General features: G+C 43.0%; 2 protein-coding genes across 4 annotated transcripts; both read right to left on the bottom strand.

Annotated features, from left to right (window-relative positions):
* Positions 1-592: 592 nt before the first annotated feature.
* On the bottom strand, positions 593-6,255 carry LOC117899007 (sodium-dependent nutrient amino acid transporter 1). The gene is made up of 8 exons (XM_034808759.1): positions 5,874-6,255; positions 2,942-3,122; positions 2,519-2,873; positions 2,075-2,449; positions 1,645-2,011; positions 1,296-1,572; positions 1,146-1,240; positions 593-1,083 (listed from the first exon to the last, which is right to left on the bottom strand). Exons 1-8 carry the CDS (start codon positions 6,021-6,023, stop codon positions 907-909), a joined length of 1,977 nt encoding a protein of 658 aa, XP_034664650.1. The 5' UTR covers positions 6,024-6,255; the 3' UTR covers positions 593-906.
* Positions 6,256-9,306: 3,051 nt separating this feature from the next.
* LOC117903563 (A-kinase anchor protein 1, mitochondrial) lies at positions 9,307-16,895 on the bottom strand. Of its 3 annotated transcripts, none has more exons than XM_034815768.1 (5): positions 16,533-16,895; positions 11,634-12,884; positions 11,180-11,570; positions 10,986-11,119; positions 9,307-10,834 (listed from the first exon to the last, which is right to left on the bottom strand). In XM_034815768.1, the coding sequence occupies exons 2-5, from the start codon at positions 12,861-12,863 to the stop codon at positions 10,766-10,768; spliced, it is 1,824 nt and encodes a 607-aa protein (XP_034671659.1). In that variant the 5' UTR covers positions 12,864-12,884; positions 16,533-16,895; the 3' UTR covers positions 9,307-10,765. The 3 variants fall into 3 exon arrangements, with proteins under 3 accessions (XP_034671659.1, XP_034671660.1, XP_034671661.1); XM_034815769.1 differs by lacking the exon at positions 16,533-16,895 and adding an exon at positions 14,099-14,448; XM_034815770.1 differs by lacking the exon at positions 16,533-16,895 and adding an exon at positions 12,960-12,981.
* Positions 16,896-17,207: the final 312 nt, after the last annotated feature.

Raw genomic sequence — 17,207 nt, 5'->3', positions numbered from 1 at the left:
ACATATATATAGTATATATCATATGTATTATGTATGTAGCATAAACTGATCAGATCTGATAACGATTGTAATTGTTTTTTTTTTTTGCTCATTAAGCATTTACGTCGTAAGAATTCCCACTATTTATAGCAAATTTACCATATTACATAAAATCAATTTGCTGTACTGTTATAATGTACACTTCCCACCCCCTTCCCAACAAAAAAGAAGATCGAGAATATGAGAGAAAGTAGAGAAACGAACAAGGATCGAGAGTGAGATGAGATTCGATCAGTGGGAGAGGTAGGAATAGAAAGAAGGAACACCTCCCCCCAACCTCCCCCCCCCATGAAAATGTAAATTATTAATTTAAAAAAACCAACAAAAAACAAAAGAGAAAATTGAAATTTTAACAATAATAAAGGGCTTTGTATGAAAGAAAAACCAACAAAAACTGAATAAAAATAAATTAAAAATATAAAATCTAAAAATATTTGCCATCTTTGTTCTTGGAATTGGATAGGAGCATTGGATATTTCAGCAGAAAACAGGTAATGCAAATAATTAATACTTAAGTACTATTTAAATGTGCTTCCTGCAAATAAAATGCCAATTTTGATTTATGATTATCATAATTTATTATCTTTTACGATACGATTTTTACACAGGATAACAAAGAGGAAAAAAAAAAAAAAAGGGGGATGGCATTTAAATAATATATTTATGCATATATGTAAATGATGCTAACAAGGGATCAATCACAACACTCCAGTCCACTGCACTCCACTCGATATAATCGTTTGAAGTGTCTGTGTGTGAGTCGCTTGGTGTCGGCATTTGTGATGGCTTCATGGAGACTGATAATGGCATATAACTAACATAAACCTAATCTCAGATATCGCAGATCTAATCTGGACATCTACTCTCCTAGTTATTGCTACCACAGAAGTGGCCCAGCTTTTGCCAGAAGGCGCCCAGCTTGGAGGACTGCTTCTTGGTGGCTCTCTGGGCGGCCTTCTCGTTCTTGAAGATCACCCATTCACGTCTCGTCTCGGGATTGGCCGGACCCCACTTGTCGCTGGGTCGCAGCGATGCCACAAGAGACTGGAATGGGAAATTTATTAGAAAAAGCTGATCGAAAAGGAACTCAATCTCCAAATACTCACTTGTCCCAAGCTGCCCTCCCTGTGATGGGAAATGTACCACATCCACCAAAGTGGGAATTGTGCGGCTCCGATGCCAAACAGCAGCCAGCCAGCCACTAAAGAGATCAGAGATTTGAGATTATGACCCAAACTGCATCTAAGTTTACACACCATTTGCGGACTCCGGGAAGTACTGTTCGCTGTAGGTAATGGGCTCGATGGTGACCATGGAGTAGATGAAGATGACAATCATCATGACGGGCGTGAAAAAGGACCAGCAGACGCGCCAGTAGAGGGACACCCTTCGGTTGCACATGAACTCGACATCATCGCAAAAGTTCTGCAGTCCGTAGATCCAGACAATGCCTGCCAGCTCGAAGATGGCCAAGATGAAGACCACATAGGTGCCGCCATAAAAGTCCACCAGCGTCAGGATCCACTGTCCACCCTAGCCAGAGGCAGACAGAAACAGCATTAAAAGCCAGAAAAACAAAATAAAATAATTGCCAGCTGCACTTACTGGTGTCACATAGACCAGGCCCATAAGGAACCCACATATGGAGGTGGCCAACGCCACTTTCCAGTATTTCCAGGCCTTGAACTGATCGCAAATGATCGTCACAATCGTGCTCTGCAGGGCCACAATCGATCCGATGCCCAGGACAAACAGCATAAAGAAGAAGAGCACCGCGAAGAGCTGTGGCACCGCCTGGAACTTCGATATGGCATCAGGATACGAGATGAATGCCAGTCCAGTGCCACTGCGCACCACATCGCGGATATTCTCGATCTGCAGGTTGTGCGCCAGATTGCCGAGAATCGCAAAGATGGTAATGCCGCCCAGCAGACTCGTCAGCGTGTCCAGCGTGGTGACAATCATCGCATCTCTGATAATAATCAAGCAAATGTTTAAGAAGGATCTTCCCTGATGCATTATGAGTGCTGCTCACCTGTAGATGCCATGATCGAAGCGATTGTAGGAGGCAAACATGATGATCGGGCCCGAGCCGACAGCGAGCGAGAAGAAGCACTGGACGACGGCATTCTTCCAAACTGTGGGATTCAGAAGCTCCCCCCATTGCGGCTCCAGGAAGAAGATGATGCCGTCCCGCGCACCCTCCAGGGTGACGGCCCTGACCAGCAGAATGAATAGCACCACGTAGGGGAACAGGGCCAGGAAGTAGGCAGCCTTGCCAGAGCTCTTAACACCGCGCATGATCACCAGGAAGATGACCACCCAGGACACAAACAGAGCCAACGTCAGCTTCCAGTCGGGGTCACCAATGCCGTCGGATATGTCCAGCTTTTCCTTGATCACCACATTCCTATCAAGACACACACATAGGGAGTTAAAAGAGAGCTGTCGTTCATCCCCCCCCCAAATGAGAACTTACAGAAAATAGAGCTCGGAGCTGCTCTGAAGCTTCCCGGTGTCCGTGTCTGTGTCCGCCAGGGCGGTAATGTTACTACTGCTGAAGAGCAGGCTATCCGCTTCCTCCTGGGGCCTCGAGTTCACACAGTTGATCCAGTCGTCCCAGCAGTAGGACCAGGGCAACACCGATTGGAAGGACACAAACAGATAGTAGAGCGTCAGGGCCAGCAGTGAGGAGTAGTAGGTGATGATGCAGATGGTGGCAAAGGCCTGGCCATAGCCCACGCCCACAAAGCCAGGCACGACAGACCAGATCTTCACAGTGCCCTGACTGGTGAACTGTCCCATGATCATTTCCAGGTAGTACATGGGTTTGCCTGCAAAACGGACAAAAAGAATCAAATTGGGACTCAGAATACGTTTCTCTTTTTAGCTTTCTGCTTACCAATCAGGAAGAGCACAATGATGTAGGGTATGAGAAAGGCGCCGCCACCATTCTCGTAGGCCGTGAAGGGAAATCTCCAGACATTGCCCAGACCCACGGACACCGATATGCAGGACATGAGAAACTCCAGGCCATTGCCCCAATTGGAGCGCTCGGCCTGCTGTTTCTCTGCATCCACCTTCTGCAAAAGAGATCAAAGATTGGATGTCAGAGTCCCGCCAAACATGAGTTATACGTGTTTGCCCAGCATTCCAGACACATGACTAAATATTTAGACACTCATTAGCGGTGGATTTTTGCCTCACACACACACACACTCAGCTGAGTGACTGCGACTACGAGTATCAGCAGCGTTGGAATTTCCAAATCTGAATTCCCAGATAAGCCACACGCAAATATGTATCTAAGCTTGTATACTCTCTTTACTACAGATAGATAATGCCACATGCCATATACCACATATCACTATGTATCCATTCATTGTGACATATTTATAATTGTTTCCGTGTAACGTGATAAGATTTGAGCGGGGAATGCGACACTCGATTGATGCTACTTTTATCGCGGATATCAAGGATTACTCAATCACTCCGTCTTATGAATGTGTGCGATGGTTGAAAGAGTTCATATTGCTACAATTTTAGTGAGCTTTGAATACAACTGTCTCATGAATCATTCAAGAATCTAGATCTTGGCTGATCTCATTGTGTGTGTGTGCACAGCTCATTAGTTGAATGTTGAAGAAACTTTTCATTTAGTCATTCTGTGCATTGTTTTTATAATTATTTTATTCTCAAAGTTGTCCCCCTTTCATTTAAATTAATGGAAGTTTGCGTTGAAATTGGCTACATGCAACTTTTATTTCATGAATCAGCGAAGCGAAGGGAATAGTCAGAAGGGCCTTTGAATCTGAATCTGAATGCAGTTTGTTCTATAAATATAAATTAGCAATTAGAGCCCCGCCATTAGGTTTGGAAAAACAGCAAAAACAGAAAAAACCCCCCGTCGACAAAGTGCTTAAATGATTTTAGTACTCATCATAATTTCAATTTCCATTCTGGTCAGCCACTAATCGGGAAACTTCCCCGGCATTGAGATCCATCACTCAACATCGCACACTTTTTGTGCAGCAAAAAGTTCACACGTTGATTGGACAGACAGACAATTGGATTCTAGTTAATGACTCACTCACTCACCGGTCGGTGTCTCTAAAGCAATTACAATATTCATTGACACAAGTGCACAGACGAGAGAGCACGAGAGAACACGGCTCAGAGCTATTGTTCCGAGTTGGGGCATAAAACGCACATTTCAAATGATTTTAAAGCACTCTCGCGTTATGGGTATTATGGTCATTAATTATAGATAGATAATTATTGCGAGTACTACATTTATTTTATACTAATATGTATAATGGATATCTATTTTCAGCAATACATCGGGTAAAGTATTTGCACAGCAGCAACCAGCCAACCAGGGGTATTGCGGTGGTGTCGTTAACTGTTGTTTTAACGGCCCTTAACATATTCGTAAATAACAAAGCAGCAAAAAAAGGCTGTTTAAATAAAATAATAACTCAGAAAGACACACAGATACGATGGGGTCGGTGGCGTAGGCAATTACGGAGATAAATGAAAACGAAAACTGCATCATTATGGGTCTGTGGAAATTATAGAACCGGAGCCAAAGCCAAAGCCAAAGCCCAACTGTTTGCCTATCCACTTTATCTACGCCAAAGGTGTTACAATCTTGTATTCATTTTGCAATGATACCTTACAAAATATATCTCTACGGTATATATATTGTCTGTTTCGAGACCATAGATATTGAGAGGCTGTTGAACTTCAGATTTGTTATCTAATGGCAACGAGAGTGCTCCTTAATGGATGATGAATGGTTGTAGGTATGGAATGGTATGGGGAATTATTCGTTATTTAAATGCAAGAAAAGTTCCCCCAAGTCTGCTGGTCACTGATTAAGCATTCAGCTTCCGTATGTGGTAATACCACAGAATTATTTCCCACTGGGCTGTTCCCCATTTGATCAAGTTGAGGGTTCGGATCGGTTCTGTCATTGCAGTCATCTTTCGTGTGGAAACGGGTTTCCGCCCCTGCGATATGCCCACGAAATGCGCACTTAAACATATAGTATCTAATAACATGTGGAATATGTACGAGTACTACGAGTACAATATATCTGGAAAGTGTGTTGTTAGAGAATAGTGCCGGCCCGCGAGCAGTTTGAAGGCTGTCTAAGATAAGTTTCGACTCGGTTTGGTTCGGTTCGGTTCAGTTTCAGTTTCAGGGAATTATGGTTTTTTCTTTGCTTTTGTGTTTTGTTTCTGTGGCACTCACTATGTACGCCGGTGGGGCAATAAACCGTATAAGATATGCATTTAATATCCGCTAGACAAAGTCTTTCCCTGCTCTTGCTATCCGCTGCCCTCTGCTCTCCTCTCCTCTTCTCTTCTCTGTCTGCCTGTGCGTTGGGCGGTGGATTGTAAATCGCATTTTCGTTTGTCGGTCGATTAGCCCTGCAATTAAAGACTGACTGACTTAATGATTATAATGACCATAAAGCCATAAAAAAAAACAAAGCAACGCTGGAGCCACGCAGTATCATGACTAAAGGACTGACACAACAGCATAACAGCCATAACCCGGTATCAAGTACCACATATCCTTATGCCCATCCTTTGGCTGGTGTGGGTGTTGGTGTGGGTCGCATACTTTCACACTTAACTGTGGCTTACAATTCTCTAATCTGTCGCCATATGGCGGCCATCCACTTATGCCCGCCACTCCACACTCGAGTGGTGCCGGTGCCGGTGCCCCGGCACTGCACTTGAAACTAATTTCATTAGCTCTTTGCCCCGTGATTGTTTTATGGAGTGTTGCACGGGTGGGGGCGCTGGCTTTCTTGCTTTACTTACTTCTGTTGTGGTTTCTGTTGCTGTTTCTGTTGCTGTTGCTGTCGGTGTCGGTGTCTGTGTTGTTGGTGCTGATTCTTCTCCTTCTGCTCCTGCAGCCGCACCGATGCCATTGCTGTTACCATTCTGCTGATGCACACCTTTCAGTTCCATTTTGAAGCTCCGCTTTTGTGGCACAATTTGAAACAGACTTAAACGACTCTCTGCTCTTGTGACGTTCTCTGTGCACTTGAAACTGTTTTAATTGCAATTGGTAATTAAACACATTTCATGGGCCAAACCGATCTCAGCCCTTGGCTCTGGTTATGGCTCCGTGGTTATGGTCACTGGCTTTCGATGGAGTGGTTGTGGTGCCGCGAATGCCACGGCTAGAACTGAGAATGCTCCGAGCGCTTGCCGCTTTAAGAACTGCCAAAGTACAAGCAGCGTTTCGCCAGGCAGCGTTTCGGCGCCGCTCAAAGCCCGGCGCAGGCGAGCCAACAGGTAAAAAGCGTGAAATTATTCACGAACGCACTCACACCACCCCAACCGTCCCAACCACATTCACATTCACACTCCCATTCCGATGCCCGTGCCATCTGTGGGACGAGGGGAAAAACGTTGTGATCGTGTGCTCGTCGTGGCCTCAGCCACAGATAGATACTCATCGGTTCGACCCGATTGTCGCGTGCTAACTTTCCATGTCGCAGTGTTTGTGTGGCCCCCCTCAATGGGGGGTTAGTTTTTCCCCAGCAGGTACCAGCATAGCCAGTGCTCACTGTGGGGCGCTACGTTCGAAACATCCAAAAAACTTCGATAAAAAAGCGCCAAGAGGGTGAGCGGTTTAATTATGAACCATTGGATGGTTTATAGTAGTAAATACCAACCCAAAGACGCAGACGCAGTAAAACTCACTTCCCGATCCAGAACCAAAACCCAAGACCATGACAAACGTTTTTTCGGGCACCCATAGAGATTAAGTAGGTTCTCCAGTACCGCTATCCGATGACCGACAGGAAAATGAGAGGTGAAAAGAAGTCCAGACATCACTAATTGGACTGCTGGCCCACAAGTAAACGATAATAAATTCAGTTAAATTCGATTCATTGGTCAATATTCATTGACGGGCCACAAACATTTACGATCCAACGCGCCTGATCAGCGTTCCTCTAGTTTATTGCGTGCCGATCCATAGTTCCATCGTTCCGTTCCATCGAGGGGAATGCGCACTTTCTTGGTCATGGACTCTGGCTACTATGACGTCCAGAGTTCTGCTCGATACCAACAAGAATTGCAAGTACAATCCAATCATTCATCAGTGCTTAGGCAATTTTATAATGCCAGCAGATAAGTTTCAGTTTTTCCATGAAACTGGTGAATCCGGCATAATCTTTACGTACGTAAAATGTGTGTGTAGATAATAACATCATAAACATATCGTAATTGGCATCGATTTCAATGTGGATAAGATATAGGACAATGGCTTCCCTTGAATCAATTCTGACGACCTATCTTTTACAATCCTTTTCTTTGGTGATTTACCCAAGAGGGAATGTCTTTTGGGTCGAAATATTGCAAAAACCAATCCAAAAACATACGAAACGATTTGTTTACTTTTCAATAATATTTTATTTAATGTACTTGCATTATATTTAGTTAATAACTAGATTTGTAAATTATTCTCACTTGAATGCGTCTATAAATTAATTCTTATTCGTATCTCTCGTCACTCCTCCTCTCAGCACTACTAGATAAGAAACAAAATAGGATATAACCGGACATAAATAGGGGAAGCAGAACCGCACACACGCACACACGATGATCGTTAGGGGAGGACGAGTCTATCCGTAAAAGAAGGTTAGCTTCGGGTATTCGCGGGTATGTGGGCTCTTCAATCATGGTTATAGCTCTATCGCTATGTCAGTTTATCAGTTTATCAGTTTATCAATCAGTACATCAGTATAACCATTTATCAAAAATTGTACAAGTGACACAAACTACATTTGAAATCGAAGATGAAATTGCCAAAGAAAAGTCTGAATTGAAAATAGAGTTTGGATGGGAATTTGATTCTGGGGAAAAGTTAATTTTTCCACAGTAGCACATCATGTGGGGAGGCAGGGGCACAACGAAGGCGGGGCGAACAGTACGAATGAATTATTTTAAATTAGCAAATTAATGTTAATTAATTACACACGATAGATCTAAAAACAAACAGGAAAAAAATTGTGTAATAATAATAATAATAAAAATAATTCATTATAATTACGATAATGATAGAGCAATAATCATAGTAATAATAATTGTCGTATAAACTATCGTAGAAGAAGAATAACACGCCAAGTCTTTCAAATCGCCGCACAGAATCGTAAGAATCCTGCCATATATAAATGTGAATACAGATATATAGATACAGCATATAGATTTAGATAGATATATATATATATATGTATGTATATATGTATGTGTATGATCATCACTTGTACGTTTTATTAACTAAATTATTTAATTCTGCCCTTTTTGGCAATTACGATGACGATGACGACAAATGAGAACCGTGACGACGACTATTAAGCATTTCTTTTTGCTGGTTGTTGTTTTTAATATATTTTGTATTTTATAAATTGATTTTCTTCTCTCCTCTCGCACTCTCTCTCGCTCTCTTTTTCTTCACTGCTTTATTGTATACATTACAATTTAAGTTTTCTCTTTATCGCATCCAAAATAAATATGTATAACATGATTTGTGTGTGTGTGTGTGTGTTTGGTGTAATATTATTAGTTGTATGTACTGGGGGGATCCTTTTGGGTTGGGTGAAGATGGTTGATGGGGTGGGGTGGGGTTGGGGTTGGGGTTCGTGTGTGTTGTGCTGTACTTGGAATAAGACTTCCTAAAGCTTCTCATCTGTCTCTGGTCTAAAAACACCCCAGAGTTTGTAACATTTTAAACGATTTTGTTTTAATTGTATTCCTTGTCAAGTCATTCTATGAATAGTTTGTTTCTTTGTTTTCTTCTTTTTTGTTTGAATCTTTCTTGCATTCGCAAATTGAATTTCAGAAAGAAAGGCATTTGAGGTTTCACTCTTTTTTTTTTTTTTGTTTAGTTTTAGTTTCTTTTGTGGCAGCACTATTTGCAGTTTGTTTTTTGTTTAAATCAACAATTATTGCTTTTGCTTTTTGCTTTTGCTTACGCGTTTTTCTCTCTTTGTCTCTGCATTGCATAATTGGCTTTTCCTTTTTTACTAAATTGCTTTTGTTTGTGATTGTATTTACATTATTTTTGCACATGCTTGGCGGGGCGGGGAGGAGGAGAAACAACTCTTCCCCCACCCTGTCCACAAATCTCTCTAAACGTCTACAATTCCATTTGAATCTTTCTGATCTATTTCTCTGCTCTAGTTTTAGTTTTAGTTTTAGTTTTAGTTTTAGTACCTGTTTCTGTTTCTGTTTGCTTTTGTTTTGTTTTAATTTGTTGACTAACAATGGCACACACGCATATAAATATATTGATTCTGTTAACGAGTTACAATCATTTCTGTCATCATTTGTTGTGTCTGTTTCTTTAGGCATTTAGCGGCGCTTGCGGTGATGGGTAAGGGCGAAGGGGAAGAGGATGCGGATCGGGAGGGGTTCACAGCAGATTAAGTATTTCGCATTCGACTTGAGCATTCTCGCCATCTCCCCCTAACTCTCTCTCTCTCTCTATTCTTTTTGCTCGGGGGATTTGTGTTTTGTAATTTATTTCTTCAAAGTAATATTGTACTCTTTGTGGTTCGACTTTTTGTTTAAATATATATGAATAAAAACAACATAATTCATACACATATAAAAACGTATCGGAACGATCAAAAACCGGAGATGATACTAGATACACATTCAATTTTTAATATATATACTATATAATTCCATTCCTATGCTTATCTGTATGTACAATTACAAATATCTCCTCTCTCTATCTATATCTCCGAATCTGATTTTGTTTTTTTGTATTTAGTGTCTGATCCTCGCATGAACGAACGCTTGATATTGGGTTTAGGGTTTAGTTTGCTTTCTTGTTTTGTTTTTGTGTATTTTTGTGTGTTTTCTGCATTTCGTTATTCAATTTATAAAAAGAACTATTTACACTAGATAGTAGACCTACTTACAACTGAGTATGGTAATATCTTAAGCGGTTCGACTGCTTTCACTCTCCTGCCTTTGTGCCTCTGCCTCTGCTCGCGCTCCTGATTGCTGGTTGCTGATTGATTCATTGTTTGATGGTTGCCTGATTTGATAGATTGTTGTGCCTCCTACACAAACCCCGCAGCAGTTCTGTACCCCGCGATTTGGTTTCCATTTCTTGTTTTTTGTGTGTTTGGGTTGCGAGGCAGGCGGCAGCAGTCAACACACAATATGTGGCGGCAGACAAACGGTGCGTGTGCCCCTCACATATATATATATATATATATTTATATAATTATGCATGCACGAGGCACGAGTGTCTGTGTGTTAGTGAGGTGTCTTATACATATATGCGTGTGTGTGTGTGTTTTGGGGGAGGATGGAAGGGAGGTATGTGGGGTATATGTATGATTAGAGAGGTCTCTCTTTTCTAGGCTCAGTCGCAGTCTACAAATCTTAACTAACGTTTTTTGTTTTGTTTTGTTTTGTTTAATGGAGGGGGCAGCGAGCACTTTGGCTTTGGCCTTCAGTTCATCCGCAATCCTTAGCAAATTCTTAGCAATATCCTGCCTCCGTCTTGACCGCCGCCACCTCCGGAGCCAGGCGACTCCTCAAAGCGCTTGATTTTTGCTTTTGGACTGGGGTTTTGACTGTTTTTTGCTTTGCTGTTAAAGTGTGTTTTTCTGTTGTTTGTGTTTTGCAGATAGGAGCAGTTGTTGGTACTAGCGTTAGTTGTTGTTCAGTAGGGCTCTTGGTTAGTCACGCATCTCCACCCATTTCGCGAGATTTCTGGCGACCAGTTCCTTATTGAGAAAGATTACATTCTGAAAGAGTCGAGAAAGAAACAAAAGTTTGTGTGTGAATTCTCATAAGCAAAAGGAAAGTTCTCTTTGCATTTCTTTGCTGTGATTCGCGCCATCTCTCTCTGATTGATGTCCAATAGAAGGGACACGCGTGAAAAAGGAGTGTACTCACATTGGGGCCTAGGGAAGCAAATAAAAAGATTTCTGGTATGTTGTGACTATTGTAGCCGGCGACTTGTGCTTGCAAGACAATGCCTTTGGTTAGTTTGCTGAGGACATCGATCGCCTCCAGAGACCAGGTACCGTCTGTGGGAAGGAAATATTATTGAACAGTTCATGGTGCATGCCGCAGGCTGGGTGTCTTACCAATGGGCTCAATGTTGGACAGGATGCATTCTGTTGCCTGGAAAGGCACCACCATGAAATCAGTGCGGATCTGACGGAGAACGCAGAGGTTCACGTTCATGTAGCCACCAAAGTCAAGGAATTTAACCACACAACGCTCCTCATCCTCATCATCGAGATCGACGATTTGTACGCGATACCAGATCCCGTTGACAGGCAGCACGCAAACGGCACTGATCTCAATGCCCGGCAACAGGGGCGCCTCTATTTCAGAGTAACTGTCGTACAACTGCTTCTGCAGCATCGGCAGTGCCGGGTGCGAGGGATGCAGCGGATGATTGACAAACAGATGCGATCCCGAGAGCACGGCACTGACCACCACATCATTATTGATGCCCTCAAAGAGTTTCAGCTGCAGGCATAAGAGAAATGATTAGACACGAGCTTGGAGATTGGAGCCAGCGACATTACTCACTTGTAGATTGGAGAGGCTTTGTGCCGATAGAGGAACTATGGTTTGTGGAAGCGCAAAGTGGATGCGTTGCATTGTAAAGTTTGGATAGCGCTTGACGGGCAGACGCTGGCGGATCATGGTCAGGGCAGCATCGATCTCGCTCTCCGTGCCCTCGACAATGCAAATTCGCAGCTTATTCGTGCATGGGTTCTTGCTGAGCGTCACGCTCGCCTGGGTCTTGGCCTTGATCTGGTTGATAAAGGCACGCTTACGGCCGTACAGCTGGCCAATTAGGCTGACGGGGAAGACAAACTCGTAGCTGACCTTGACACGTGTCGCCTCCGAACGGGGCAGGCTGGAGCCCTTGCCCGAGTCCCCAGACTGAACGCTGCAAATACTGAGCGAGGGGCTGGCAGCATCCACATTGCGTTTCTGGTTACCATTGCTATCTGTCTCCTTGAGTTCTGTCTGCTCATCACAGTCGCGGTGGCTAACCACAGCGGCCTCCTTGGCGTTTAGCTTCGACTTGGGCTTGCACTTGGTGTCCTCCACCGCCACCTTCTTGCTGTCGCCTGGCTGGCAATTGTTGTTCTGCTCGCACTCCTTCGTGTAGGTGGCCTCAAGGAACGAGTTCTCTGGCGATATCTTTGGGGTGCGTGTGGCCTTGATCACCACCGGCTCGACGACCTTGCTGTTTGCCTTGCGATTGTAGAAGGAGACGCGTGTGTTCACCGAATCTGGTAGATCGCGCGGCGACGATAGATTCTCAAAGTCCTCGTCAATGGAGCAGAGCTTCTTGTGCTCGGCATCCTGTATCTTTGACTTGAGCATCTCCGAGTCGATCTGCTGCTGCTGCTGCTGCTGATGTACACCCGGCGGAGTCCGTCCATTGCTCTGTATCTTAATGGGTGCCGATTTTCCGTAAAGCATTGTGTTGGGGCTATCCTTCTCGTCGCTGCCGCTTCCACTTCCACTCCCGTTGCCATTTTCTGAGGCATCTGTGCCGTTGATATTCATCGATTTGGTTGCCTGCTGCAGCAGAAAGCCCGTCGGGAGTTTACCGTTCTGTAGGCCACCGTTTGCAGTGCGCGCCTCCACAGGGGAGACGGCGCCACCCGACGACTCCTTGGTGTTGTCCTCATCGTCGGGCTTGTCTAAACGATTTTTATTTCGGCGCCTGAACCAAAACACGCCCAGAATAAATGCTACACCGGGCAGTGACAAGTAGAGTAATGGACGACCGGATACCATTTTCGCTGAATATTGAAGGCTCTGCAAAAGAGAGAAACACAATTCGTATAAGTTGCAATTTGAGCTGATCTCCTGTAACAATTAATGATAACCAACCCGTGTTTTATCTGCGTATAATTTGCTTATCTATATTTTCTGTTGTGTTGTGTATTTGTGAAAATCAAATGGCTACTGAACATGCACAACAAAACGAATGACTTTTAAAGCATTGATTGAGAGTTTCATGGAATTTTTCTAAATATTTCGTATTGTTTTGTATGAAGTGGGGGGCCCAAAAATGTTCTTAAAGCTTGCAGTTTTTCTGACCTTTTCCCAGAAATAATAGACATTAATGTTCTATCAATGCAACGGAGTTATTTAAGTAAAAAGATTTATAAGGAATAAGTCCGGGTATTTATTATCTTGAGTTAATCAATGACCGATTAATATTTGAGTGCCACAGTTATTATATAATTACGCATCGCCAAGATGGGGTTGAATAGATCATATGGTAGGGAGATGGGATCATCAAAGATCGGTGGTAAAAACTGAAATAAATGTAATTCGTAACATTTACATGGAAACGATAAATCTTCTAGGATATCTGGTATACTTTCAGTCTTGCAAATGTCCCATAGTTGAATCTAAGAACTAAAAGGTTCTTTCGTGTTTTTCGAGCATCACGAGACCTGCAGTCCATGTTTGTGTCAGTCAGTGTGTGTTTTTGGCTTTTTCCTTTGTGAACTTTTGCGTGTATTTATAGCAACAAATAAAATACATAATTATAGACAACAATTTCGAGCGGCTCGCAAAGCAAATACTATAACGAAAGAGTGAGACACACACAGATAAAGCGAGAGGGGGAGAGGGTCCGAGATATGTACATACATATGTAGGTGCAAAGCAAATTTGAATGCCACGCGGAAGACCCACACACACATGCATACACGCTTGGTGTGGATGAGAGAGAGGGAGCGAGAGGGAGCCCAAAAGATCGAGAGAGCGTTGAAGCGCGTGCGCAAGAACGAACCAGAAACAAAATAAGAGCCAAAGAGAAACGAAAGGCAAGACACAACGAAACAAAAAGAACAAGCCGTTACGTTTACGGCAAATGTTATGAAATCATTACAAAACAAAAACTAAAAAACAACGAAGAAAAATTGTTATGCTGTGGTTGGGCATGGCATACCACATACCAGCTCCCCCCCCTCACCAAATTTCCTCCCATTCACAAACCCAAAACAGAAAAATTTTATCGATTGAGCAATTACCAAAACCGATCAATGGCTGAATCGAACAACAGCTCGTATTGATATCACACACTATCGCTATCGGCGGCTGCTACGTTGGCTTCGAACGGAAGGGTGGCGTGGCGTATGGTTGGTGGCGTTGGTGGGGTCGGGGGTTGGTGGATTTCGTTAATCGTTTTGGTTACAATTCGTTGTGGTTTGGAGTATTTTTGATTTTATTTTCTTCTACTCCTGATCCATCGGTTTGCTATGCCGCCGTTTATTATTTGTTATCGTTTTTCGTGCGAATTCGAGTTCGAAATGCCGGCGATTTGTTTCGTTTCGAATGCGTTACGTTTGGGGAGAGATTAGGATATCGACTGCTCGATTTACGAAGGGAAACTATCTTACCCGCCATCTAATTGGGTTTGTCTTTCCACTTGCGTCCCCACTTTCTCCCTCCCCTCACACTCTGTGCATTCGCGCTCCCCAACGAACAAAGCTGTCGACGGATGCGTGGTCGCAAGAGTTTTTTTTAGCGCCCCTTCCCACCCACACACCCTCAAAGAAAGAGAGAGGGAGAGAATGATTTGCTCGTTTGAGCCAAAAAAATTCCTCTCACATTCAAATTTTTTTTTTTGTCAACGGTCTTTAAAGAGTTCGGTACAGTGGAGCAAATGATAATATTTTCGAATAAATTTTTTCGACCAAAATATATTTTTGCATGCAAATGCATTTATTTTAGATAAAGATAAAAGAAAATTCAATTGATTCTCATGCGATTTGTCCCACTGTGACAAGTTTGCCCACGTTTCGTCACAGTGTTTGGGTCTGTGTTTGTGTTTGTATGCGTGTAGGCCCAAAGGTCCTCGGCCACACTGTGTAGACAGCTGATAAGGCTAATCGCCCAATCACAAATTAAACGCCAAACAACAAAGCAGCGTCAGATCGAGCGCCAGAGAGTGAGCTGGTGAGCGCGCGAGCGAGAGAGAAAGAGTGGGGGGAGTATCGAAGCAGACGGTCGAAGCTGAGCAGAGTGGGGCCATAAAATGCCTATGGAAGGGCATGACAACTGAGCATTTCCCAATCGTAATAAACCGGGTGACGGGAATTTTTTTGAATAATCAAATGTTTACACACACATTTTGCATATGGCACACATCTAAACATAAGTAAATTTGTATGTGTGCAAATGCCGTTCCATTTGTGCGAGTGTGTGCGGTATGCTCGCGTGCGTGTGTGGCATGAAAACAAACATGTTTTGCTTGATTTGGAGTTGGAGCTTTTTGACTTTGAACTTGCATGCCATCCACATCCACATCCATGGTTGTTTCGGACTCTTTCAAACTCTGATTTGCAAAAAGAAACCATCATCGGGAGGCCACTAAGGAGCTTGAGCACAATGAAATTCCTTTCCTCATTCTTATCAAGCCGAAACTCGCGCAACTTTAAAAGGAGAGCGATGGGCGAGCCAACATACGAATACTATTAATACACCAACATACACACACGCGCATACACATCTCCGCAGAGCATTGGAACGAACGAACGAACGCACGCACCAAAACAACAACCAGGTGCAACACATACACACACACACACACACGCAGTTATAATCTTGGCAACGTGGTTTTCGATCATATGGTTCAGGTTGTACCGAAAAGGAGGGGAAAAAAAAGAGGAAGAGAGAGAGAGCAAGATAGACACTGTTGCTCCTTATATCGAGTATCGAAATTTGGATTGTATAACGGAGGTACATTTTGACATTGCAGCGCCAAAGATTGGGGGTGTGGCATCATCTCCCTCACTTTGTTATCAAACGATTGATTGGGGGCGGCGGTGAAAGCGGCTAAGGAAAACTAACAAAGGCATTTCCTACACATACATCATTTGGAATGACTCACACACGCACATACATATATCTCACACTCGCACATTAGTTCACACCTACACACATGAATATATGTATTCGGGCTTATGTATGCCGACTAGTGTGTAGATATGTATGTTGGGCAGAATACCAGCCATCCATTGTGTAATCGTTGGACAACAATACTTAACTGGGCCCCCAAGGAGACCCGTGAAATGGAATTTAACTGTTGTTCTAATTTCCCGGCACTGTCATCGCACACCGACACTTCGCCGGAGTACCACTACCACTATCAAAACACACACACACACACACAGAAACGCACATATTACAGCCACAGTGACGACTCTGCCAAGCAGGATCTCCATTGAGATCGGCCTGGGATTGCACTCAAACAAAAATGCTTTAGAAAAAAAATAATGTCTTTTACCACTACGCATTACTCGAACGGATTTCTGCGTGCGGAGGATGGCTCGAAGCAACATGACACCATTTTTCTTTCGGTTCCCCAGCGACTTTTGCCTGTGTGTCTCTGTTTTGGCAACACTTTTGTACTAGGTTATGTACCGCATTCTCAAAATTGGGTCTTACCTTCTGTAACCGCTGTGGAAAATTATTTTGCTTGGTTTGTCAGTGGCTTGGTTGACTGTTCGCGTATTTTATACGTTTTTTTCTTGTTATTTTCACTGTTCTTTTTCAGCACACACAGAAGCTGCACGAACTAAACACGTGTCGACGTCCACCTTTTACATATCATAACATGGCCGGCGTATAAAGTGTTGCCATCTACACAAACAAAAGCCGAATAGCCTTGCGGCTTGTCTAAAGCAGCAAATTTTTCACTTCTCAAATGCACTAGGAAAATAAAAAAAATGTGACTAAAAAGTCTTCCAGTAAATTGCAGTTCAATTGTTTTCACAAATTTCCAAAACGTGTGTGAGTTTGGTAATCAAGCTGAATGGCAACACATGGAAAACAAGGGTTGCTTTGCAGTGGCATCGATGGCTAAGAAATACATCGCTGTATGCAAGGGATGCCACCACGGTGGAAATCAGTGTTCGTAAAAATAAATATTTATAAAAACACCACGATTACAATTTTGATTGCAATCAAAACAATTAAAATGAATACTATATCCCTCTTCGAATTCAATTAAATCTAAATTACAACACATATATATTTCTTCAATTTAATTGCGAATAATATTAGCAAAACAATTAATATACAACTTGCAGATACACTTGTTAATACTTGTGAATAGGATGT

Source organism: Drosophila subobscura, chromosome A, assembly GCF_008121235.1.
Source record: "Drosophila subobscura isolate 14011-0131.10 chromosome A, UCBerk_Dsub_1.0, whole genome shotgun sequence".
Classification (NCBI taxonomy): domain Eukaryota; kingdom Metazoa; phylum Arthropoda; class Insecta; order Diptera; family Drosophilidae; genus Drosophila; species Drosophila subobscura.
This window is presented reverse-complemented; position numbering and strand designations above follow the sequence as displayed.